Source organism: Zonotrichia leucophrys, chromosome 29 (genome assembly GCF_028769735.1).
Source record: "Zonotrichia leucophrys gambelii isolate GWCS_2022_RI chromosome 29, RI_Zleu_2.0, whole genome shotgun sequence".
NCBI classification, from domain to species: Eukaryota; Metazoa; Chordata; class Aves; order Passeriformes; family Passerellidae; genus Zonotrichia; species Zonotrichia leucophrys.
The window spans coordinates 3,470,811-3,494,578 of record NC_088198.1 but is presented as its reverse complement, the minus strand read 5'-3'; the positions used below and the strand labels follow the sequence as shown (position 1 = coordinate 3,494,578).

The 23,768-nt window shown below is 65.8% G+C and overlaps 2 protein-coding genes across 5 annotated transcripts; one reads left to right on the top strand and one right to left on the bottom strand.

Moving 5' to 3' along the window:
* Positions 1–883: 883 nt before the first annotated feature.
* Positions 884–16,397, bottom strand: SP1 (Sp1 transcription factor). 4 transcript variants are annotated; one of them, XM_064734684.1, is made up of 6 exons: positions 16,273–16,397; positions 12,003–12,097; positions 9,890–11,393; positions 2,253–2,421; positions 1,708–1,907; positions 884–1,417 (listed from the first exon to the last, which is right to left on the bottom strand). In XM_064734684.1, exons 2-6 carry the CDS (start codon positions 12,075–12,077, stop codon positions 1,101–1,103), a joined length of 2,265 nt encoding a protein of 754 aa, XP_064590754.1. In that variant the 5' UTR covers positions 12,078–12,097; positions 16,273–16,397; the 3' UTR covers positions 884–1,100. The 4 variants fall into 4 exon arrangements, with proteins under 4 accessions (XP_064590754.1, XP_064590751.1, XP_064590752.1 ...); XM_064734681.1 differs by lacking the exon at positions 16,273–16,397 and adding an exon at positions 13,093–13,162; XM_064734682.1 differs by lacking the exon at positions 16,273–16,397 and adding an exon at positions 12,497–12,716.
* A 2,298-nt stretch (positions 16,398–18,695) lies between these two features.
* On the top strand, positions 18,696–22,003 carry SP7 (Sp7 transcription factor). Its single transcript, XM_064734714.1, has 2 exons — positions 18,696–18,824; positions 20,632–22,003. The coding sequence occupies exon 2, from the start codon at positions 20,702–20,704 to the stop codon at positions 21,683–21,685; it is 984 nt and encodes a 327-aa protein (XP_064590784.1). The 5' UTR covers positions 18,696–18,824; positions 20,632–20,701; the 3' UTR covers positions 21,686–22,003.
* Positions 22,004–23,768: the final 1,765 nt, after the last annotated feature.

The following is a 23,768-nucleotide window of genomic DNA, read 5'->3' as shown; positions in this document are numbered from 1 at the left end:
AGGAAGAGGAGGGTATGGGAGGAAGAACGGAAAGGACCGAGCCCTCCCCCGGCGGGAGGAGCAGGATCCTGCAAAACCCTTTTTGGGGGTTTTTCTAAAAACTGTCCCTGTTTCCAGCACCCTTTTTCTTTGTCAGGAGCCACCTCCAGCGGTGCCACAACAAAACCCTCGAGTGTCCCTCGTGTCCCTGCGGTGCTTCCCCCTCACTCCAGACCGGCTGAGCTCCGCAGATGCTCTTTTTTCCCGATTATTACTATAATTATTATTAATTCCAATGCTGGCTGTAATAAAAAAAAATCAACTCTTCTCCCCCGAGGAGGCTCCAGTTGTCCCCCCAGGGCTGCGTCCCAGCCCCTCTGTCCACGACCTTCCCATGGAGCAACTCCACTCCCACGGGACAGGGAGCCTTGCCAAGAAAACGGCTGGAAAAAACCAAGATCTGAGAAAAAAAATAAAAACAACACCTGCCAAGGCAGGGGAGGGCAGTGGGAGTCCAAGGGTGAAACATCCAGCGGGATCTCCCCCCGAGAATGCCAAAGGAATTACAGAGTCACCTCAAAGCAAAGCGCCGACAGCCCGGGCGGGGTCGGGGGCTCTGGTGGGAAATGGGATCGGGGAGGGAAGGGGAGCTCGGGCTCGCCCGGCGCGCCCCAGAGGGGCCGACCTGCTCCAGGATAAGGCATCAAAGGGACCACGCCATGGTCACAGCAACATCTCTCCTCTCTCAAACGAACACATTTTATATTTTTATATATATAATAATAATATAGAATCTTTTCTCTTCTTTTTTTTTTTTTTTTTTTTTTTTTTTTTCTTTTTTTTTTGTGTTTGTTTTTGTTTTTTTTTTTTTGTATTGTTTTGTTGGTATTTCTGTCGTTGGGTTTTTTTTTGTTTGCTTTTTTTTTGTTTTTTTGCTAAAAGGACCAAGGCATGATGACGCCAAGGGACCTCGGGTTGGGGGGAGAGGCAGGAGGGGAGGAAAAAGGGACAAAAAAGGGGGGGGGGGGAATCAAGCCAAAATTAAAAAAAAATATATATATAGCTCTGGCCTTCAGGTGGAGGAGGCGGCCGGGCAGTGCTGGAGGTGCCGCTCAGAAGCCTCAGAAGCCGTTGCCGCTGATGTTGATGGACTGCAGGTCGGCCACCTGCATGACGTTGATGCCGCTGCTGGCCAGGCGGGCGATGCCCTCGGGGCAGATGGCCTCCATGGCCACCATGTTGGTGGCGATCAGCGCCGAGGGCGTGGCGCCGCCGTTGCCCTCGGCCGAGGCCGCCGTGTCCATGGGGACGGCCGAGACGTTCATGGCCACGCTGGCGGCGCCTCCCTTCTTGTTCTGGTGGGTCTTGATGTGCTTGGAGAGGTGGTCGCTGCGCATGAAGCGTTTGGGGCACTCCGGGCAGGCGAACTTCTTCTCTCCTGCGGGAGGGACAGCGCCGTGAGGGACGGAGGGGGGAAGGCTGGGACTGGGGAGGGGGTCCTGCCCTCTGAGAGGGGGTCAGGCCCTGGAGCGAAGACATGAAGGCCAACGCTGCAGGGTGCTCGAATTTTGGGAAAAGATTCCTCCCCACAAGAATGCTCAGGCTCTGGAGGGGCTCTCAGCCCCAAGAGCTCAAGGCCAGCACTGCAATTTCAGCTCCACAGATCCCTGAGGCTGCCCCACGAGGCAGAGCAGCCCCCCCAGAGCCCCCCGGAGCCCCCAGCCCCACCTGTGTGCGTGCGCTTGTGCCGCTGCAGCTCGTCGGAGCGGGTGAAGCGCTTCCCGCACAGCACCCAGGTGCAGATGAAGGGCCTCTCCCCCGTGTGCCACCGCAGGTGCGCCCGCAGGTGAGACGTCTTGCCGTACACCTTCCCGCAGCCCGGCACGTGGCAGATGTGCTGCTTCTTCTTGCCTGGATCCCCAGAGCTCCTGCGGGAAGGGAAAGGTTAAACCTGGGGGAATTTCAGGGGATACGGGGAGAAGCTGCTGGATTAGGATCGGACCTGTGGGACTGATGGGTTTGGGGAGAGCCAGGTCCTGTCCTTGGCTGACAACAGCCCCATGGGACACGGGGAATTGGGGCTGGAAAGCTGGGAAAGGACCTGGGGGAGCCCAGGTGGCCACGTGCATGTGGCACTTGGGGACACGGGTGGCCTTGCCAGGGCTGGGGGAACAGCTGGAGCTGATGATCTGAGGGACCCTTCCCAACCCAAATAACCCCATAAAACGAGGCCCTGTGGGGCTGATGGGGCGCTCCTGGTGGCAGGGCCTCACCTGCCCTCTCCTTCCTTGCAGTAGGGACAGGTGCAGGCTTCCCTCCGCGTTTTGCGGCCCTGCTGGGGCTGGGGGTCGGGGCTGGTCTCGCCCTCCTCCACGGCCGTGCTCTCGTCGCCCAGCCCGTCCCCGCTGCCGCCGTGCAGCCCCAGCTGGGCCCCGTGCTCACCTGCAAGGCAAGGGACAGGCACGTTACAGCAGCTCCTCCCTGGAACCAGGCTCTCCTCTGCCAGAGGCGAACCCCATCCTTTTCCCTCGGCTTTCCGGACATTCCCCGGCCTGGGGCTCTCCCTGGCTTCCCCTGGAACTCTGCATTTCCCCCATTTTGGCCCAGGTCTTTAATTTATTTCCAGGGGCTGTGATTCCAGCCCCAAATCCACCTTTTTCACCCCAATTTCCTGACAGGAAGGGCATGCTGTCACTGAACGTGGCAGGTTTGAGACAAGCACACCTGGGGTTTTATCTCATTCCAGGGTTGCTCTCCCAAGGCCGGGAAATGAAGCTCCAGGCAGGAATTATTCCCAAAAATCCCATCTGGGGCTTTTCCTGGTGCTGTCTCCAGCAGCTGCAGTGAGGAGGAGGCAGCAGGAAGGCCAGTGGGGGTGTCCTGGGGCTGCTGGTCACTCGCTGCCCTTTCCAAAGCTGGCACTCCCAAACCCCAGCCCACGATCCTTCTGGGCAGCCCTGCTGGGAGCAGCACCTCGGCCAGGCAGGGAAATCTCCTTTACCATCCCGGTTTTCCCCACAGGAGCTCTGAGGCAGGAGCCAGGGGGGTTGGAGAAGGACAAATTTCAAATGCCCCATGAGGCACAGGCTGGGCACGCCTGGAGGTGCCAGGAGGGAGTTTCACAACCCGGAGACAGCGCTGGGAATGAGGAAGAATTCCTGGCAGGAGCAACCGCCCCAGTCCCTGCTGGTGCCAGTGCCAGCAGGCGTCAGTGGCGCTTGGGCAAAGCTCCACGAGGGACAGGAGGCACCAGAACGGATCCCGGCGGCTCAGGGGCCACCAGAGCAGATCCGTGGGGCTCAGGGGCCACCAGAACGGATCCCTGCGGCTCAGGAGCCACCAGGGCAGATCCCTGGGGTTCAGGGGCCACCAGAGCAGATCCCTGGGGCTCAGGAGCCACCAGAGCAGATCCCTGGGGCTCAGGAGCCACCCTGCACATCCCTGGGGTTCAGGAGGGACAGGAGCCACCAGGAAAGTGAAGAAATCTTCCCTAAAATCCAAGCTGAAGCTTCCCAGCACAGCCCGAGGCTCCTCTATCACCGGGGAGGAGAGGCAGTGGGAGGTTGGCTGCCCCCCAGCCCACAGGGATCCAGATTCCCTGGGAAAGGCAGAGCTGGCCTGCCAGGGACACCCAGAGCTCCAAAGAGCCCCAGGAGCAGAGCCCGGCGCTGTCACACACTGGGGACAGGGCGGGAGCGGCCAGGATGCCACCTGGCACGTACACCCCAGGCATGCCCAGGACTGTCCCCTCACCCAGCCCTGCGCTCTGCCCTCAGCCCCGGCAGCACGGCAGTGCTGGGGAGGAAATGTCCCCTGCAAAGGGACACGGTTTGAAGGCTGGCCCGCGGTGCCACACTCCCCAGGGTTCCAGGAGCTCCCCAGGCCCTCCCTGCAGCTCCGTGACGTGTCTGCAGTCACAGCCCTGCACGCAGCCGGCCGGGGAGGGCTTTGTAAGCTCCCTAAGCCAGCACCGACAGCTTTGTGCTCCAGCCACGGATTAGAGACTTCCCCGGATGGGAAGAGCTGCTGGGGAAATAAAAAAAATAAAAGCGAGAAAAAATAAAAGGAAAAAAAAAAAAACACCACAACTTCTCTCCCCCACAAAAATCCCAAACCAGGAGAAACACAAGTTCTTTCCCCAAAAATGCAGCAGGGAAGGGGAGAACCCAGCCAGGATGCCTTGGAATGGCTTCAATCCTCCAAGAGGCAAAAGCCTACATGGCGTTTTCTGGCCTTTCGGCGCTGGGGGAACAAACTCAAATCCTGCTGCTGGAGATCTGTGGCCGCCTCTCAGTGAGGCATAAACCCAGGGCAGCAGATCCCCGACCTGCAGGGATCATCCCACCCCAAGCAGGAGCTCTGAAATCCCTGGGATACGACAGGTTCAGGGGAAAACGGGCAGAGAGGATAATTCACGTTTATTATCCCCCCTAATGCACATCCCTGCTAAGACTAAAGCTTCCCCGGAGGCTCCACACTCGGGTCAGCAAAGCCCTCAAAAATACATTATTAATAGAGCAAGAGGAGGTTTAATCCCTGGAAAAAGCCTGGGGAAAAAGAGGGATTTTGGGAAGGCAGGAGAGGGGAGCTGCCCCTGGCCCAGCTCCAGCAGCGACCTCTGAGACGCCCCAGGAACGGGGCAGTTTCTGGTGTCCCACTAAAAAACCCCAAACCCCGGAATCTTGGCCGGGGGATTCTCTGCAGACAAGGTGCTCCTTGTGCAGGAAAAAGCTGGGGCTTGTTTGCTTTATTTAGCAAACTACCAGGAGGTGAGAAATGCTCGGCAGGGAGGAGGGAGCAGCTCTCACACCCACCCCGGCCGGCCTCAGGCAGGGGAACAGACCCCGTGTTCACTTTTAGGGGAAGAGCAGGAAATAAAACCCAAAACCAACAGAGCAGGGCTGATTGTGCAAACTCTGCACCTCTGGCAGCTGTGCCTGGGCAGAGGGCGAGGGGGGAGAGCTGGCACCAGGCACGACGTGGCTTCCTGGCACGAGGAAGTTTTCGGGTGAAAATAAAGAAAAGCAAAACCTGGGACACTCAGCCCCAACCTCTCCGGGTGTGTTCCTGAAAACACCTCCAAAATCCACATTTTCTAGCTCACAACTCGAGTTCTCCCCATTCCCTGCCTGTTTTTTGGGGTCACTGCCCTGCCCAGAACAAACCCTAGCTGCTCCAGGCACACCAAGAGCTGCACAAAGGGACAAAGTGGCTTTGGAACGATGTCCCCTTGGTTGATTCCCTCCCTGGTTTGCCAAACGAGTTAATCTGCACCAGGAGCTTATCCATGTAAATGAGCCAAGCTCTGGCTCAGCAATTCCTTGGAGATCGGGGCCGTGGAGAGGGAACCAGGGGATGGGGCAGGCTGGAAGCCTGCAGCCCAGTGAGTAATTGGGCTTTAATTTGGACTCTGATGACTCCAGAGGCCACTCCTTGGGCAGCTCCTGTAATTGCTGGAGGTTTCTGTGCATCAGGATGAGCGACCCGTCCTTTGGAGAGGGGATAAACTGGGATGGAGCCGATGGAGTGAGGGAGGTGGGCTGTAAACGGGGACAGAGCTGAGGCAGGGAATCACCTCATCATCCACCTTGCCAGATCCCTGAATCCTCCGGGATTTGCCAAATGCCTCTGTTGAGCTGCAGATGACAGACAGAGCCCCTGTGCCCTTCAAATCCCCGCCTGAATGGTCACAAAACTGGGATGAAGCCTCCAGTCCTGCCTTGGCGGGGGTGAAAGCACCCAGAGCAGCTCACCCTGCAGCACAGGCAGCTCCCACCACAGCACCCCTGCCAGCCAGGCAGAAATCCCTGTGGCAGGAGGAAAATGCATGGCTTTTGCCAAGGTAATTCCAATAATTTCCAAGGCAAAGGTAATTCCCCAGGTGGGGAACCCCAGCAGGCGGCTCCCACCTCACCCGAGCCTCTGTGCGCCTCTCCCTCACAGCAACCAGGAGCGGGAGCTTTCCTGAGCCACAAATCCCAAGTGTTTGATCCCAAGGAGGAACTGACGCCTGTATCAGCCCCAGGATCTGACCCAGGCCTGCCGGGACGGGGTGGGAGGGGATGAGGAGCCGTCTGGAGGCTGCCGGCCGGGCTGAGGTGGGAGCCCACGCTCTGGAGAGGAGCCACGCGGAAACTCCCCCGAAGGCGGGAGCCAGGACGGGGCTCCTGCGTGGGGCGATAAGGACGGGGCTCCAGCAGGGCTGGGGCTGGCCCAGATAAAAGGAAAAGGCAGATCAGGGCCCGGCAGACGGGCCTGGAGCCGGGACCTGTCCCGGGAGGAGTCACAGGGTGGGTGCCGCACACCCGACCCGTCCGACCGGCCCGGCACGGCCGCCGGCCCTTCCCAGCCCCGCCGAGCCGGGCCCGGAGCAGCAGCAGGGACAGCGAAAGGAGCAGCAGCAGGGACAGCAAAAGGAGCAGCAGCAGGGCTGCCCCACTGCGCCCAGCACCCACAGACTGCCCCCTCCATGGGGCCCAGCAGCAGGGCTGCCCCACGGCGCCCAGCACCCACAGACTGCCCCCTCCATGGGGCCCAGCAGCAGGGCTGCCCCACGGCGCCCAGCACCCACAGACTGCCCCCTCCATGGGGCCCAGCAGCAGGGCTGCCCCATGGGGCCCAGCACCACAGGGTGTCCCCTCCATGGGGACCGTGTGTGGGGCACAACCTCAGCCACACAAAGCCGGCACAAGGCAGGCTCTGCCGGGAGCGCTCCCCTTCCTCCCAGGCAAACCAAGGCTCTCTGGGGGTTCGTGTCAGCCCCCAGGGAAGGACACGGATGGCGGTCAGCCCAGGAAGCCAGAGGGGATGTAAAGTCCAGCCTGGCCGGGATTCAGAGCAGGAAGTTTCACAATGCGCTGGTTTGTGCCGTGATGTCACGGCTGCGGTGAGACAAACAAGGGCCGCGCGTCACGGCAGGCTCGGCTCCCTTCTCCCCTCCCCGTGCCATGGGGATGCCTCACCCAGGCCCTGCCACAAGGCTGCCCTTAAAAACCAGCACGCAGCACACAATGGGGGCTTTGTGCCACGGGCCCGGCTCTGGGAAGGGCCCTGGAGCAGGGGGCCATGAGGGGATTGTGGCACACGTGGCCGAGGGCTCCTGTGCCCACCAGGGATGGTCCTGACGGCCCAGCTCCCCCACATCCTCGCCCAAGGAGCTGGAAGGGAGCTCGTGCTGCCCAGAAAATCCCAACCCCACCCAACAGCTCTTTCCAGCCCTGGAATCAAACATCCCAAAATGAGGGATATCCCTTGAGTGCCCCCAAAACAAGGGTGTTTAATTCCAGTGCTGACGTCTCTGGTGGTCACCTGTTTACGCAGCACATTCCTCAGCCAGGTAGGGCTGGGACGGGGACGTGGGGACAGCAGGGCTCTGCCAGGGACAAGGACATGGGGACAGAGCCACTACAAGGACACCGAGCTCAGAACAGCCCCTCCCTAGGGCAAAAGAGGAAGAGAAACTGCGATGTCACAAAATCGCCACCATCATCCCCCTCACACAGGATGTCCCCTCCCTGGGCGGGCTGGGGTGGCACTGAGGTGGCTCTTGGGCCCCTCTGAGGTGTCCCAGCCCCTGGCGGAGCCCCAGACCCCATCCCACCCCAGGAGGGTTTTGGGGCGCTGCCGGCTGAGGACCCCCCCTGCCTGGCTCTGGGTGCCCTCCCCAGGGGCACAGCCAGTGGAAGCAGAGCCTGTTTGCCCACATGCCACCCCTGGGGCCACAGACCTGCCCCTGCCTCTGCCCCTGCCCAGCCCGGCCAGGGAGGAGGAGGAAACAGCCCCTGAGCCACCCCATTAACACAGGGTCAGACCTGCACAGAGCTGGGCTCTGCATTCCACGCAGGAAGAAAAAAATCCGAGTTTTAAAGACCTTTTCAGGTATTGCTTTCTCCCTGAGGGATTTTCCCCTGTCAAAAACCAGGAGAAAACCTCATTGGCAACAGAGCCAAGGGGCTGGGAGGCACAGCCCCCCATCGCTGGGGCTCATGAGGGGACACAGAACCCTCTGGAAGGGGCAGGACACGCAGCGCTGCCCGCCCGGGTGGCACTGCCTGGGCACCTCCTTCCCCCGGAGCACAAACCCAAGGAAAAGCAGCCCCAGTCCCCTCCCCAGCCAGGGCTCATTTTCCATCTGCCTCCCCCGGAAGCAGAGGAGCTTTTCCTGCTCCAAAAACCCTCCCCAACTCCTTGCCTGGAGCAGAAAATTCCAGCACACGTGGAGGCTTGGAAAGCTCTCAGGGAATTGGGGAGCGTTGGGAACAAATCCCTCCCTCACATTCCCATGGCAGAGCTCGGATCCGGAGGGACACAGGCCTGGGGGGCTCAGCACCCCCTGGAGAGGGGCTGGTGGTGCCTGGGGGACAAAGGGACCCACTGCCACGTCTGAGGGACACGGCCAGGGAAAGCTGGAGGCAAACCCTGTCCCTGGGCGGGCGCCAGGCAGCTCCGTGCCGGCCTCAGCTCTCCCCATTTCACCCCAGGAGCCTCCCGGACCATCCCACCGAGCTGGGGCTCCCCAAACAACCGCCCTGAACCCTGCCCGGGCTTTTCCTTTAAAATGTCCCCGTGTCACAGCGACAGTGCCAGCGTCACTCAGGGCTGGGGACAGAGCCACGAGGCCCCGCTGCGACTGCTGCTGCTGCTGCTCATGGGGAATTCTCCACGGCAGATCAAGGGCTGAGAGCGGCTGAGCTAAAAAAAAGGAGAGAAGGAGGAGGAGGAGAAAGAGGAGGAGGAGGAGGCGGTTGCATGGGTGGTCTCTAGAACGTTCCTCCCTGTTCCTCCTCCGAGGGCAGAGCCAGGCACGAATACAGGAACTGGGCTCGCCCATGCCTTTCTGCAGCGCCTTCAAAACAAGGAAGGAGCCCGGGAGCACGGAGGAACGAGCCCCGGCCGGGCAGGAGCCGCCCCCGGTGCGGGGATGGCACCGAGGGGACCCTGCAGGTCACCCGCGTGTCCCCCCGGTGCCAGCCCCGCCTGTGGGAGCCCCGCGGGTCCCTGCGCTCCGGGAAATCCAAGGATCAGGCTAATCCCCAGGCTAGAGTGACCCGTGGCCTGCCTGCGAGCCAAGCTGCTGTAGCAACAGCCCAAAATAATGCTGCAAAACAAGCCCGGGGGAGCAGCAGCCGCCTCTCGCGAGAGGGAAGCTCGGGCTGGATTGAGCAACATTTTCTGCTGCCTCTCAACTGTGACTAAATCCAGCAACAGCCCCTTTTAGCCAGAGCCAGAACACAAAAAAAACCCGGAAAAAAACCCCCAAGGAAAACAGTGGAAAAGCAAGTGGAGAGCGTTCCCAGAGCCGATCCCTTCCGCGGCAGCAGCCGAGCAGGCTCCAGCTCAGCTGCCACACTCCATATCCTGCTTTTCCCAGGCGTGGGACACGGTGGGGTGGATCCCTGGGGATCCGAGCAGGGTGCCCGTGCCCACGGGACCGGCTGGGCCACGCTGAGGTCACGCTGTCCCGCACCCAGACACTTAATGAGCCCTTTCTTCCGCCCCTGGGAGGAAATTCCCCGCAGCTCCGTGACTGTGTTTGTTTTCTCGGGCTTTTCAGTTAATCCCTGTGTTTTACGGCCATGACTCCTTGCAGGCTCAGCCAAGGAGCCGAGCTGCACTCGGGTCCTCAGCCCAGCCCTGACCCGAGGCTCCTGGGTGGCCTCCAGAGCAGGACAGTGGCACAGAGCCAGTGTCCCCTTTCTTCTCCACTTTGCCCCCACTGCCACCTCCTCCCTTTATTTCCAAGACTTAAACTCCCCAAAAAGGCCTTTAGTGTCTCCTGGCGATCAACACACTCCATCCCCAGGGCCAGCACAAGCCCCACCCCGGCCACCAACACCATTTGACACCAACCACGCCCAGCCCGGCCGGGCCGAGTCCAGCGTTTCTCCTTGGCGGGCAGCCGAGCACTCACCGGGGGCGTTGGCGATGGTCAGGGGCAGCCCCTGCAGCTGGTGCACCTGGATCCCGGACGCTCCCAAGGCACTGAGGTTAATAGTCTGGAGGCCCGGCACGGAGGAGAGCTGGGCGGCGTTGACGGTGACGGTGCCGCTGGGCAGGGAGGCGATGGGGGTCAGCGTGGTGCTGGTGCTGCCCGTCTGGCCCAGCGACACGCCCTGCATGGGGGCCAGCGTGATTGTCTGCGCCTGCGGGTTCTGCACCTGCAGGTTCTGCAGCTGGATGGTCTGCCAGCTCACCTGCCCGTTGGGACCCACCGTGGGCGTGCGGATGATGATGGGCCCGGAGTTGGGCACGGCTTGGAGCTGCAGGTTCTGCAAGGTGTCTTGGGAGATGGCTTGAGTGGCAAAGGTCTGGCCGGACAGCGGGGTGGTCTGGAGGGCTTGGATTGTCTGCCCTCCCTGGACCAGCTGCGGCTGGATCAGGATCTGCTGCTGCTGCTGCTGCTGCTGTGACTGCTGACTCTGATCGCCCTCCTTCTGCTGGCCCGGCTGCAGGGCCACCCCCGACACCGGGGTCTGCAGAGAGTCCGAGCTGGGGACGCTGCTGGCCCTCTGGGGGGTCTGCGCCTGCATGTTGGTGCCCACCGTGGCGCTGGTGGAGAAATTCATGACGCCCACGTTACTGGTGGTGGTGGTGGTGGAGTAGCTGTTGGCATTGGTGAAGAAGGCGCCCGAGCTGGCCTGGGACGTGGCCGTGCTGGCCGAGCTGCTGGCAGCCCCCGAGGTGGCCGGCTGGGAGCTGCTGTCCGGCGAGCCCGAGCTGCTCAGGGTGCCCGTCTGGGACGTGGGGGCCAGGCTGGCGGCCACGCTGTTGACCGGCAGCAGGGTGATGTTGCCGTTCAGGGCCACGGGCACGTTGGCCACGTACTGGGTCTGCCCGGAGAGGCTGTTGTTGGCCAGCCCCACGCCCTGGATGGGCACGGCCTGCTGCAGCAGGTTGGGCATGGCGATGAGGTTGCTGCCGCCCGCGCGGCTGGTGATGATCTGCTGGTTGGAGCCGGGGATGATCTGCAGCTGCCCCGAGGCATCCTGCTGCACGTTCACCTGCGCCGGGGTGGTGGCAAACTGCAGCTGCTGCCCGTCGATGGTCTGGAACTGGGGGATCACCTGGTACTGGATGTTGGGGATGACGCCCGGCAGGCCCGTCAGCACCTGCTGGTTCTGCAGGCCGGACGCCGAGGTGACCACATAGGGCCCGGTGCTGACCGGGCGGCTCTTGGAGGCGTCACCGCCGTTGCTGCCGTTGCTGCCCGGCTCCTTGGAGCCCGTGGGGGTGCTGGAGCCCGCCGAGATGATCTGCCAGCCGTTGGCCGACTGGGTGAGCTGGGCGGCGGCCGCGTTCAGGTCCAGCTCGCCGCTCCCGCCCTGCTGGCCCTGGGAGCTGTTGGAGTTCTCATTGGGAGACTCGATGCGGCTGCAGGTGGCTGCCAGCAGGGCCAGCGGGGACGGCTGTGACTCCTGGGGACGAGAGAGGAGGAGTTATGGAGGTGGGAGGAGGCCCGAGGGGCAGGCCCGGAGTGAAAAAAAAAAACAAATAGGGAAACAAAAAAAAAAAAAAAAAAAAAAAAAAAAAAAAAAAAAGACCAACTTAATAAGAGAAAACAGGGAGGAGCATACTCGGAAAAGATAAACACTCCTTCCTGAACAAACCCACCCACAGCCGGAAAAATACAACTGCCAGGCACAAGGCTGTCAGGCCGGGACAGCCTGAACCCACACGGAAAAGCATTTTGGGAGGGAGCCTGCCTGGGAAAGCCAAGAGAGGAGAGGGCTCCTCCACCCCCAAGGCGGGGAATCCCCCTGAGGCAGGACAAACCCCCAGGAAGGAGGCTCATTCCTGGGCTCCCCGAGCTGGAGGAGGGCCAGGGGCCCGTGGTGTCAGGGGAGCAGGGGAACTGCGTGTTTCCGAGGAGAGCAGGGGAAGCCACGGGCGCTGCTTGGCAGCGCTCGCCCTCCTCTTCCTGCCCTGCCGAAACGCTTGCCTGGGCCCAGCAAACAGCTCGGCCCGGGCCTGGACTTTGCCACGGGATCCCCGGGGCCAGCGGGGCCGATCCTTCCCCCGCTCACCTGGGCCTCCCCACCGCCGGCGCTGCTCGTGCTGCTGGCGTCGCCTTCGCCCTTGTCGGGCTTCACAGCCGACATCTCCTCGGTGCTCTCTTGGTCTGCGCGGGAGGGAAGTGACAGCCCCGGTTAGGGACATTTTGGGGCAGGGCAGCGGCACGAGGCTCGGCAGGCCCGGAGGAGACACGGCGGGCTGGCCCTGGGGGGCCCGTGTGCTCCTGGCGCGGCCGGGAAGGGGCTGCGAGGAGCGGGGAGCTGCCAAGGAGGAGCTGGCAGCGGGACAGGGGGGGAGGACCCGGCCCTGCTCCAGGCGCGGCTCCTCCCCGGCCGCCCGGGACACTCCCTGGCCCCCGCCGAGGCGCTCCCCGGGCCTCCCCCTCGCCCTGCCCGCGGCCCGGGGCACGCACCTCCCGCGGATCCACCCCGGGATTCCCCCGCGCGGGTCCGGCCCGGGGGCTGCCCCGCCCGCCACCCCGCGGCGCGGGGGTCCCCGCTCCCACCGAGTCCTTCCTCTCCCAGCGCTCAGGAGCCTCCTCATCCTCCGCCGGCCACCGGGGCAGCGCCCCCCGCTCCTGCCCTCGCCCCCAGCGCCCCGCACCGGGGGCTGCCCCGGGCAGGGGACGCGGAGCGCCCCCCGCCCGCTCGCTCATTCGCACGGCCCCCCCGCTCCCGGGCCCCGCATCCGCCCCCGCAGGGCGCCGTGCCCGGGAACGGGGGAAAGCCCCCCGGTGCCTGCGCTCGCAGCCGCCCACACCCCCGGCCTCCCCCGCCATCTCCGCGCCCGATCCCCCGGGAGCTCGCCCCCCCCCCCGCCGCCCCCAGCCCCGATTCCCGGGGCCTCCCCATCACTCCCCGCCGCCCCCTCCTCCGCTCCAGCCCTGCCCGGCGCGGCCGCCGGTCCCTCCCCCGAGGCCTTCCCCCCTCCCCCGGGTCCCTCCCCCGGCAGGTCCCCCCGGCGCGGCGCGGCGAGGCCCGGCCCGGCGGGGCCCGGCCCGGCGGGGCGGGGCCGCCTCTGGCCCCTCCGAGCGGGCGGGCGCCGCCGCCTCTGCGTGTGCCCGGGGCCCCGCGCGGCGCTCGGCCCCGGCCCCGTCCTTACCGCTCATGGTGCCGGGGCCGGGCCGGGCGCGCGGGGCGGGGCGGGGGCGCGGGCGGGCGAGCGGCCGAACCCGCCGGTGCCGCCGAGGGGCTGCCGAGGGAGGGGCCGCGCGCCGCGGCCGCAGCCCCGCGCCCCGCCCCCGCCGCCCCCGCAGCCAATGGGCGCCGCGCGTACCGCGGAGCGACGGACGGCGCGGCCAATGGGAAGAGAGGGCGGCGCGGCGCGGGGGGAGAGAAGGGCGGGCGGGCCCCGCCCCCGGCGCCCCGCCCCGTGGGGGAGGGGGAGCGCGGCGGGGCGGCGGCCAATGGGGGCGCGGGGGGGAGGGGGCGGGCGGCGGCTCAGCCAATCGGCGCCCGCGCGGGCTCGCAGGGAGACCCCGTATGGGCGCGGCCGCGGCGGCGCGGGCCGCGGCGTGATGAACGTGCGCCGCCGCCAATGGAGCGCGGGAGGCGGGGCGTAGCGGAAACTGGCAGAGCCCAGCACCAACCGGCTGCGCGGGCCGCGCCGCGGGGCGGGAGAGGAGCGGATATTGATGGTAGCGCCGACTAATCCCAGCGCGGAGGCGGCAGCCGCGGCGCGGCTCGGTGCCAATCAGCGCGCCGATCGGTCTCAAACGAGCCAATGGGCGCCGCGGTGGGGCGGGGCCAGCGGCCGGGCTGCGCCCTTGGGGGGACGGCGCGGCGAATGGCGGAGCCGGCGCCATGTTGTGTTCGAATCCCTCCGAGCCGGCCGGGCTCCCCCGGGCACTCCCGGGGCTCCCCTCGCCCTCGGTACCGCGGGTTACGTGCGGCCGCTTCCAGCCCTGAGTCCCCGCTCCATGCCGCAAGCCGGCTCGGCCGTGTCACGACAGCCGCCATAGCGGTGCGACACGTCCTCACGGGTCCGCGGCTGTGTGAACACCTCAGAGCCTGTCACGACATCGCCCAGCCCTGTCCCGCCATGGCGGGCGCCACAGCGGGGAGCCCGGACCGCCCTTGCCCCGGGAACGCAGCTTGGGGAGTTTGGGGGCGTTGCGGGATTTGCGGGTTTGGGGCCAAATCCTTCCTTTCACATCAAAACAAGCGGTTTGGGGGCGAACGGGGACCGCGGCCAGCGACACTCCAGGGAGGGGACAGCAAGGGACACGCAATGGCGTTCGTTTCGCTTTCCAGCATCAGAACCGCCCCCCCGTCCGTGACCTTCCCATTTCCCGGTGTTTTCGGCCCAATTCCCGCCCCACAGCCCGGGAAGGCCCCGCGGCCTCGCCCCCGCACCCGACGGGGCTTGGGGACAGCCGGTCCCTGTTCCGTCCCCGTCCTGTCCCTGTCCTGACCATGCCCTGTCCCCCCCGTCCTTGTCCTGCTCTCCCCAGACTCTTGGGGTCGCTCGGTGTCCCCTTGTCACCTGCAGTGGTGGCACCTGGGGGCAAAAGGGCCCAGCACGCCCTGCCCCAGGGCTGGGGGACACCGGGACTGTTCCCGTCCTGTCACCGCCCTGAGCCCCGGGGCTGCGCTGGGCTGGGCAGGTCGAGGGGGGCACGGCAGGACCTGCCCCCGTTAGCCCCCCCCCCCGTTTAAATCCCCTCACCCCTTTAGTCCCAGCAGGATCCTTGTCCCCTCCAGTGACTCCCACCATCAGCACCCGAAGCCCCATCGGGACTCCCCCAGTTAACACCCCCAATTAACCTCTCATTTCCCCCCCACCACGAGACCTCCCCCCATTAACCCCTCACTGCCCCCCATGGGGACCCCTCCCCAGTGCGCCCCCGGGACCCCTCCCCAGTGTTTTTGGGCGCCCCCCGGTGGTCGCGGCCGGGTGGTGCCACCCCCGGGCCCGCGGCTTTGCTGCCGCCTGGCGGGGGCGCCACGGCGGGACCCGGGCACCGACTGGCACCGACTGTCACGACAGTGTCACCGACAGTGTCACCAGCCGTGTCCTGTCACCCGCCACGGTGGAACCCGGGCACTGACTGGCACCAGTCCTGCCCTGGCACCAACACTGTCACCGACCCTGTCCTGCCCCCAAAAGTGTCCCTCGCAATGTCCCCAAAGCCGCCCTGTCCTGTCCCAATAGTGCCCCCATCCCTGCCCTGCTCTGTCTCCAACCCTGTCCTCACCCGTGTCCTGTCCCCGGGGTGCTCACATCAGGGTGCTGTCCTGTCCCGTGTCCCCAGCCCTGTCACTGCCCCTGCTCTCTCTGCTGCTGTCCCCAAGCCTGCCCTGTCCCCACCTCCCCCTGGCCTCTCAGGGCACACGGGACAGGGACAGCGGAACCCTCAGCCTCGGACTGGGGCAAACTGGGAGCACTGGGGCGAGCCGGGGGGGCCCAGCCTGGGGTGCCCCACCCCCGCTGCCACCCCCCGATTGTCCCTCTGGGTACCCCCCCCGGCAGGTCGCGGCCGCGGAGGAATCAGGGCGACGCCGGGCGACTCCCAGCAATTTTGGGTTGGGAACCGCAGAAATGCAGCGCGGCGCGAGCCAGGGCGGACCGGCCCGGGGACAGCGGCGGGCGGGGGGACCGGGGGGGTCACAGGGCCCGGGGGGACACTGGCAGCTTTGGGGGGGGAGGGGTCCCAGGACAATTCGCGGTGGTCCCTGGGCTTGGGGGCACGTGGGTACCCCAGATTTGCATGGGGGGATCTTTGGCAGCTTGGAGGGGACGCGGGGCACGGTGGCAGCTTGGGGGGGCCCTCTCGGCAACCGGGGGGTCGTTCAGCAGCCGGAGGGGGGTCGGGCTCCCGGTGCCGCCCCCGCCGCTGCCGCCGCTCTGATGTGGCTGCGGCACCGCAGCGCAATGGGAGCCACATGGCGGGGGGGACACGGGGGGAGCACGGACCGCCCTGTCCCCCCGCGGCCCCCCGTGTCCCCCCAGGGGCACCGCTGTCCCGCGGGCTCTGTCCGGCCGGCCCAGGGTCCGTGTGTCCCCGCCGGGGTCCGTCCGGGCTCGCTGCCCGTGTCCCCCCCGGCCCCCGCGGTTATTTCCAGGGATAATTCCGGGATAATTAAAGGGTGGGAGGAAACACCGGGGCCGTGGGCGCAGCTCAGCCCTGGGGCCACCCTGCCCTGGCTTCCCCGTGGGTGGGAAGCCCCCAGCCCCATTCCGGGCGCCCCTCTGTCCCTGCAGGTCCCTGGCTCCCATCCGCCCCTATGTCCCCACACGTCCCCCGGCTCCTCCTGCCCCGCGACCCTCCCTGTCCCCCACCTCTGTGATGCTGGGGGGGCTCCGAAAACCGGGGTGCCCCCCGTGGGTGGTGCTGGGGGGGCACAGCCCCGTTCCGAGCCCTCGGAGCCTCCCCGGCCCCCCCGGTCCCGCGGGGCCCGTGGGCGGCCGTGGCCGGCGCACCCAGCGCGGGGGCCGCGCTATTTCGGGGCCTCCGACCGCAAGGGAAACATCCGGGGGCCGGAGAGAGCGGGCGGGGCCGGGCCGGGGGGGACACGGGGGGACCCCGCGCCAGGTGAGGGCTGGGGGGCGCGGGGTCACCCGGGGCCGGTTCCGCTTCCTCTCCCGGAGCCCGAGGGGCTGCGGTGCCCCCGCCGTCACCGGGGGGGACAGCACTGCCGGGACCCCCGCGCTGGGCTGGGGGCGTTCCTGGCCCTGGGGACCGCGGTGGGGACAGGGACACCTCCAGCCCTGCAGCCTCGGTGGTGCTGAGTCCCCCGGACTCATCTCAGGGGGCTGAGACCCCCCAAACTCGTGTCATGGTGGGGCTGAGATCCCCCAGACTTGGGGCAGAGGGCCTGAGACCCCTCAAATTCCTGTTAGGGTGGGGCTGAGATCCCCCAGATTTGGGGCAGAGGGGCTGAGACCCCTCAAATTCGTGTCAGCTTCTGAGCAGGCTGATGGATGGGCTGAATGAGGCAGAGGAGGGACGGAGATAAGAGAAGGAGGGATGGAGAGGAGGACGGAGGGAGGATGGACAGACGGACGGCCGGACGGTGGCTGGCCGGCTGCCCGCGGCCGGAGCCCCCCCGCTCCGTGTCCCCCCCGCGCTGGCGAGGTCCCGGCGTCCGGCCGGGTATAAATACCGGGTAATTGCGGGGGCCCGGCGCGGCCGCGGGGCCGTGGGCGGCCGAGCCCGGCGCCGCCCTGTAATCAGCCCCCGCCGCCGCCCCCCCGCGCGCTTTGAAGGGTCCCCACCGCCCCCGGGCCGGGGAGAGACCCCCGCCCCAACCGACACCCCCGGCCCAGCCCGGCCGCTCGGGCAGCGCCGGAACCCCCCGTGAGCCGGAGCTGGTGGGAGTGAAACCCCCCAAAAATGCACGCGGGCTGGCTGAGGAGGAGGAGGAGGAGGGCTGGAGTGGCCGTCCCAGTTCGCTCCCAGTTTGTGGGCAGTGGAAGCCCCAGCGAGGGGGGGCCGGCGGTTGTGGCCCTCGGCGGCGCCGGCGGCTGCGGAGCGGAAAGCCCTGACTCAGGGCTGGGAAAGGGCCCCGCTGGCTCCGGCCGGGGGAAACGGCGACGGGGAAAGCGAGGAGAAAACGGCAACCATGGGGGAGTAATACAATTTAAAAAAAATGCAGGGGAGGGGGTGGTAAAAGAGCAGTTGGAACAATTCCTTCATGTGGGGAAACTGAGGCACAGGGGGTCCCCAGCCCTATCGCCAGAGCCACGTGTGTCCCTGTCCCCCTGCACATGTCCCCTGTCCCTGTCCCCAGCTCTGTTCCTATAGAACCCAGCTCTGACCCCCATCCCTGGTCCCTCCAGCCCCATCGCCGCTCCATTCCCAACTCCCGTCCCCATACTCACACCTCTGACCCCATTCCTGAAGCTCCAGCCCACGTCCCTCTCATCCCCATCGGTTGTCCCCTCCTGTCCCCATCCCCATCCCTGCTCCATCCTGGGACCTTCTGGGGTCACGAGCCTCTGGGTGCCCCAGCTGTCCCGTCCTGCTTTGTCCCTTTGTCCCCCTTCCCCTCCGCATCTGTCTATTCCCTCTTTCCTTCTCCCCTCTCCAGCCCTTTCCCTATTCATCCTCTTCCCCTTCCCAGCCCCTTCCTCCTCCTTTTCCTGCTGTCCATCCCTTTTCCCCCTCTTTCTCCTTCCCCTTTCCCTCCTATTTCCTCTCTCTTCTCCTTTCCTTTTCCCTCCTTTCCCTCTCCCCACTCTTCTCTTTCCTTTTCCCCACACTGGTCCCTGTCCCCTCTCTCCCCTCCTTCCTCCAGCTCTCAGCCTCCTCATCTTCCTCCCTTCGTAACTTTTTCTTCAATTTTTCTTCCATTTCCTTATTTAATTTTCTTTCCTCTTCCCTCCCTTTTCATTTCCTTTTTAACCTTTCCTTTCCCCTTCCTCCCTTTTCCTTTCTTCATCTCTTTTCTTTCTCTCCTTTTCTCTCTACCTTATTTCCCTCTTCCAATTCCTTGTTCTTTTCCCCCTTTCCCTTCTCTCCCCCCCCTTTCTCTTCTCTCCCCCCTTTCTCTTTCTTTTCCCCTCTCTCATCTTTTCCTTCCTCCTTTCCTTTTCCTCTTCCCCTTCCCCTGCCCCCCTCGCCGCGCTCCCCCGGCCCCCCCGGCTGGGGGCGGTTCGGGGCCGGGCTCCGCTGCCGTCCCCGGTGCCGGCCCGGCCCAGCCCCGCCGCAGCGGCACAGCGGGGCGGGCGGCGGCCGCGGTGCTCCGTCCCTCCCTGTCCCTCCCTCTCCGTCCGTCCCTCCCTCCGCAGCGAGCCCCGGCATCCCGGGACACCGGCATCCCGGGACAGCGGCACACCGCGACAGCGCGACAGCGGCAGCCCCGCGGGCAGGACCCACCCCCGGCATCCCGGTAAGGACCCCCGGGACCCCTCGGGCTGGGGGACACTGCCCCGGCACCGGGAGAAAGGAACACGGCGTGGGGGATCCCCCCGAGGGACAGGGACACTTTGGGGTGGGGGATCCCCCTTTGGGATGGGGATCCCTGCTCTGGGGCAGGGACCCTTTGGGATCCCCTTCGAGGGACAGGGGCACTTTGGGATGGGAGGGGACAGGGACACTTTGGGATGGGGGATCTCCCTCTGGGTTGGAGGATCCCTGCTTTGGGACAGGGACTCCGGGATTTGGGACCCACAGAGTGGCAGAGTTGCTCCAGGATGGGGGAGCCCCCTGGGATATGGGACCCCCCCAAGGACAGGGACCTGTGTGGGCCCTGAGCATCCCCCTGGGGTCCCTGTGCTGGGGGACACGTGTGTCCCCTGCCCCAGCAGGGACTGCCCTGCCATCCCCAGAGGGGGAACAGGGACAGGGGATGGTGCTGAGTGCCACTGTCACCCTGAAGTGCCCCTCTGGCTGGGGACAGCGCCGCTGCACAGGAGCCAGGCCCAGGTGTCCTCGGGCTCAGGGCACAGGGGGTGGCACTGACAGGGTGGGGGAAACTGAGGCAAGGGCTGTGGGGACACTTGGGGCTAGGGACCGGGGACTGGGGACCAGGGATGGAGTTTGGGGATTGGGACTGGGGACAAGGACTGGGTTTGGGGCCCAAGAAACTGCGGACTTAAGGGACCAGGCACTGGGGGACAAGGGGACAGGGAATGGAGAACTGGAACTGAGCATCAAGAACTGGACACTGGTGGTCAGTGACAAGAGACCGGGAATTTGGGACACAGAATTTGGGACTGGAGACCCCCAGAGCAGGGGCTCGACCCCTCCCCAGGCCGTGAGGGGACTTGGGAGGGGTCAGGATCCCCGAGCCAGCCACAAAGGGACTGTCACCCTCGTGCGGCGCTCAGCCCGCAGCTCCCGGGGCTCCTTCCCTGCTCCTTAATTTCCCGGCGCAAGCGGAGCTGATTTATGGGAGTTTGACACTATTTTAAGCGTGCGCCTCCGTTTGCCGCTCGCCCTGGTTTTAATTACCTCGGCTCTCGCGGCAGGGCAGCGTTCCCGGGGCACAGGCCTGGCCCTTGTTATCCTTGGAAAACCGGGAGCGCGCTTGCGGCCACGGCCGGGGCCGGCGTAAAAATAGGCGCAAAAACCACGGAAAAAAAAAAAAAAACCAAAAAAAAAAGAAAGGGGGGAGAGGGGGGAACACCCTAAAAAACTCCCAAACAAACAAAAAAGCCAAAGTGGAAATGCACCAAAGAAGTGGGTGAAGAGATTAATTTAAAATAAAATAATTTCAATAAAGGGAATGGTGGGGGTGATGGAGGTGAGGGGCAGCTCACGACACCCCGGGCCAGCCCGCGCAGCTGAAAGCCATGACGGGTATAAAAGCAGAGGAAGTCACCCGGGGAGGGGGAGGCCACAGCATAATTCGATTAAAAGGCCATAAAGGCAAAAGGAGCCGAGATTGGGGGTGGGGGGAGGCCCTGCCACGAGAAGCCCCTTTGGGGGGGATGCTGGGCTGGGGGGTGATGGGGTGGCTCCAGCTCTGTGGGGGGAAACTGAGGCACAGGGGATTGGGAGCATTGGGGGTGGTGGGAATCGTGGGACTGGGGGTGCTGCTGGGTGTCCCAGCAGGGCTGACAGCCCGGTACAGCTGACACCCCAGTTGGGCTGACACCCCAGTACAGCTGCCCCCAGTGCTGACCCCCAGGACGGGTACCCCGTGGCACACGGTGCCCCTCGGAACCCTCAAGCCCTGTTCCCCTTTTCCACAGGCTGCCAAGTGCCATGGCCGCGAGCCCCCGCTGACATCGCCCCCCACGCCTCGGGGTCGCCGCCGCAGCCATGGGTGACTCCTACGCCGCCGCCTTCCCCAGCGCCCCGGGGCTGCTGTCGCCGTCCGCCAGCCCCCAGGCGTCCCCCGGCCCCTACGGCCCCGACTACGGCCCCTTCGGGCACCCCTTCCCCGCGCCCTCGGGCGCCCAGGAGGTGCTGGGGGCGCCGGTGGTGGTGGCGGCCAAGGGCCACCCCCCGAGCGAGTGCCTGCCCGGCGTGTACCCCTCGCTGGAGATGCCGCACCCCTACGGCTCCTGGTACAAGGGCGGCATCGGCGGGGGGCTGCCGGGGGGCTCCGGGCCCGCCGCGCCGTCCTGGTGGGATGTGCACCCCAACGGGGGCTGGCTGGGGGGGCCGGCGGGCGCCGAGGGGCTGCAGGGCTCGCTGCAGGGCCAGCCCGCCCTCAGCCCCCCTCTGCCCACCTACGGCTCCGATTTCGGCGCTCTGAACCCCCCTCCTTACAGCAACGCCCCCGCGGCGCCCCCCGCCCCCAAACCCGCGCCGGGCGAGACCCCGAAGGGTCCCCGCGGCGGCTCCTTGGGGGGACGCCCGGCGTGCGATTGTCCCAACTGCCAGGAGCTGGAGCGGCTCGGGGGCCCGGCGGGGTCGCGGCGGAAGCCGGTGCACAGCTGCCACATCCCGGGCTGCGGCAAGGTGTACGGCAAGGCCTCGCACCTGAAGGCGCACCTGCGCTGGCACACGGGCGAGCGGCCCTTCGTGTGCAACTGGCTCTTCTGCGGGAAGCGCTTCACCCGCTCCGACGAGCTGGAGCGCCACGTCCGGACCCACACGCGCGAGAAGAAGTTCACCTGCCTGCTGTGCAGCAAGCGCTTCACCCGCAGCGACCACCTCAGCAAGCACCAGAAGACCCACGCCGACCCCGGCCCCCCCAAGCCGCCCCCCGGCGCCGAGCAGCCCCCCGCGTCCCCCCGGCCCGCCTCGCCCGCCAAGGACGGCGGCAGCCCCGAGGCCGGCAGTTTGTTGGAGATTTGAGCCTTTCCGCCTTCATCTTCGTCTTCCTCCTCCTCGCCGCTGGGGATATTTATTACGGGGTGCTGCTCCCCCCGAGCCCACTCCCCCTCAGTTCCCCAGCTCCTCGTTAGCCATTCTAATTTATGTCTTAAATTATGGGGGGGCTCTCCGAGCGCTCTGCGGCTCACGGGGGGGTGTCAAGGTGAGACCCCCCCCTTTTCTCTTTTCCCTTCCACCTCCCCCAGCCCTTCTTGCCCCCCAGCCCTCGCCTCACGCCCCGCACTCAGGGACAGGGTTTGCCCCCCTCCCCTCCCCCGGCCTGGTTCATCAGTGCTCATGTAACGTGTCCCCCCCACTTTTTTTAGCTGCCTGCCCCTCCTGCCCCCTAGAAAAAAAGCAATAAAAGATTGAGAGTGGAGCCGGGCCCCTTCTGTGGCTGAGGCTGGGCGGCTTCATCGCAGAGATGTGTTCAGCTTCCTCCTCCCTGCAGGCCTCCGGGGGAAACTGAGGCACGGGGGGTGCACACGCGCCTGCTCAGGGTCACTGTGCCCCCCCTCTCTGGGGGTGGCAGGAGCTCGGCGGGGTTGGAGACAAGCTGGGCTGTCCCCTTGTCCTCAGCCCCTGGGGTGCTGTGTCTTGTGCCTCTTCCCTTCCCCAGGACCCTGTCCCCTGTGCTCCCCACAGTCTCCTTGTCCCCATGGCCCTGTGCCCCCAAGACCCTGTCCCCATGTCCCTCCTCATGTCCCCAACCTCAGGGACAGCCAGCAGGGCCTGGCAGGATTGTCCCCTGCCTGCCTCACCCTGCCCATGTGTGGGCACTCCCAGGGACATTGTGTGCACGGGAACACGCGTGTGCACAGCCCCGTGCCTCAGTTTCCCCCCGGCCACATCCCAGGGCCCACGTGGCAGCAGCGAGCACGCGGCGGGGCCACGTGTCCCCGAGGACACCCCAATTTTGGGCGCTGTGGGCTGGCGGGGACCCCGCTGCGCTCCCCCTCCCCCTGCCCTGGGCTCCCGCCAGCCCTTTGATGCGCTCAGCCCTGGTTTGGGGCTTTTCCTGAAAAAAAAAACCCAAAAAGCCACGGAAAAAGGCAACAGGAGGCGGAAACGAGCTCCAGTGCCAGCACGGAGCGGGGGGGGGCAGCTGCTGGCACCAGGGCCCCGCGGGGGGACAGGGACAGGGGTGGCAGCAGGTCCCGTGCCAGCCCCGGGTGAGTCACGGTGGCCACGGGCTGGCCAGGACCCAGCTGTCCCCAGGGAAAGGGGGACACGGGGCGGGGAAACTGAGGCACGGAGGCGGCAATGGAGCGGCCGGAGCTCAGCGCCACCACACAGAGCTGTCCCAGGGCGGCTCCCGGGGGGATTCAGAGTGGCAGTGCCACCTCTCCATGCAGCCCCCCAAGCCAGCCACACCCTCCCCGACACAAATTCGCCGATTTCGGGGTTTCCCCCCAGAACAGCAGCCCTGCTCGCCGTGGGTGGGCCAGTGCCAAGCAGGGCAGGGAGCCACGTCCCGGAGCCAAACCCCGGCCCGGCGGCCACCGAGGGCTCGACCGCCCGGAGCCTCCCAAACCACAGAGCCCAACCCCATCCAGCGACCCCCCCAACCCCACCGGGGACCCCCCCTCCGCCGCCACCGCCTTTTTTCCTGTCTCGCTGCCCCATCAGCCGCGTTTGGGGGGGTCCGAGGGACGCCACGAGGCCACGCCAGCCCTGCGGTGGCTCTGATGTCGGCGCCATCCCAAATCGTCGTCTCCTATCGAACCCCGCTCGCTCCGTAACGGGCGAGGAATGTGGGGCCCCCCGCCGCAGCTCCCCCCGCCGCCTTTATTTAATATCCTGAGAAAATTAAAATAACTCTTGCGGCCGCTAAGGAAAACACGGGGATAAACACGAGAAAAGCGGGAGCCCCGGGAGAAGGGCTGGGAGCGAGCCAAGGGGGGCACGCGGCGGGAGCGGCACCCAGGGCACACGGCGAGAACGGACACGGGCGCCCACGAGAGGGGACACCGGGGGAGGTGGCACCGGGGACACGGCAGCGCAGGACAGCGGGATGCCGCGGAAGCCCAAGAGGGGTCCGGGACCGGGGTGCCCGTGGGACACA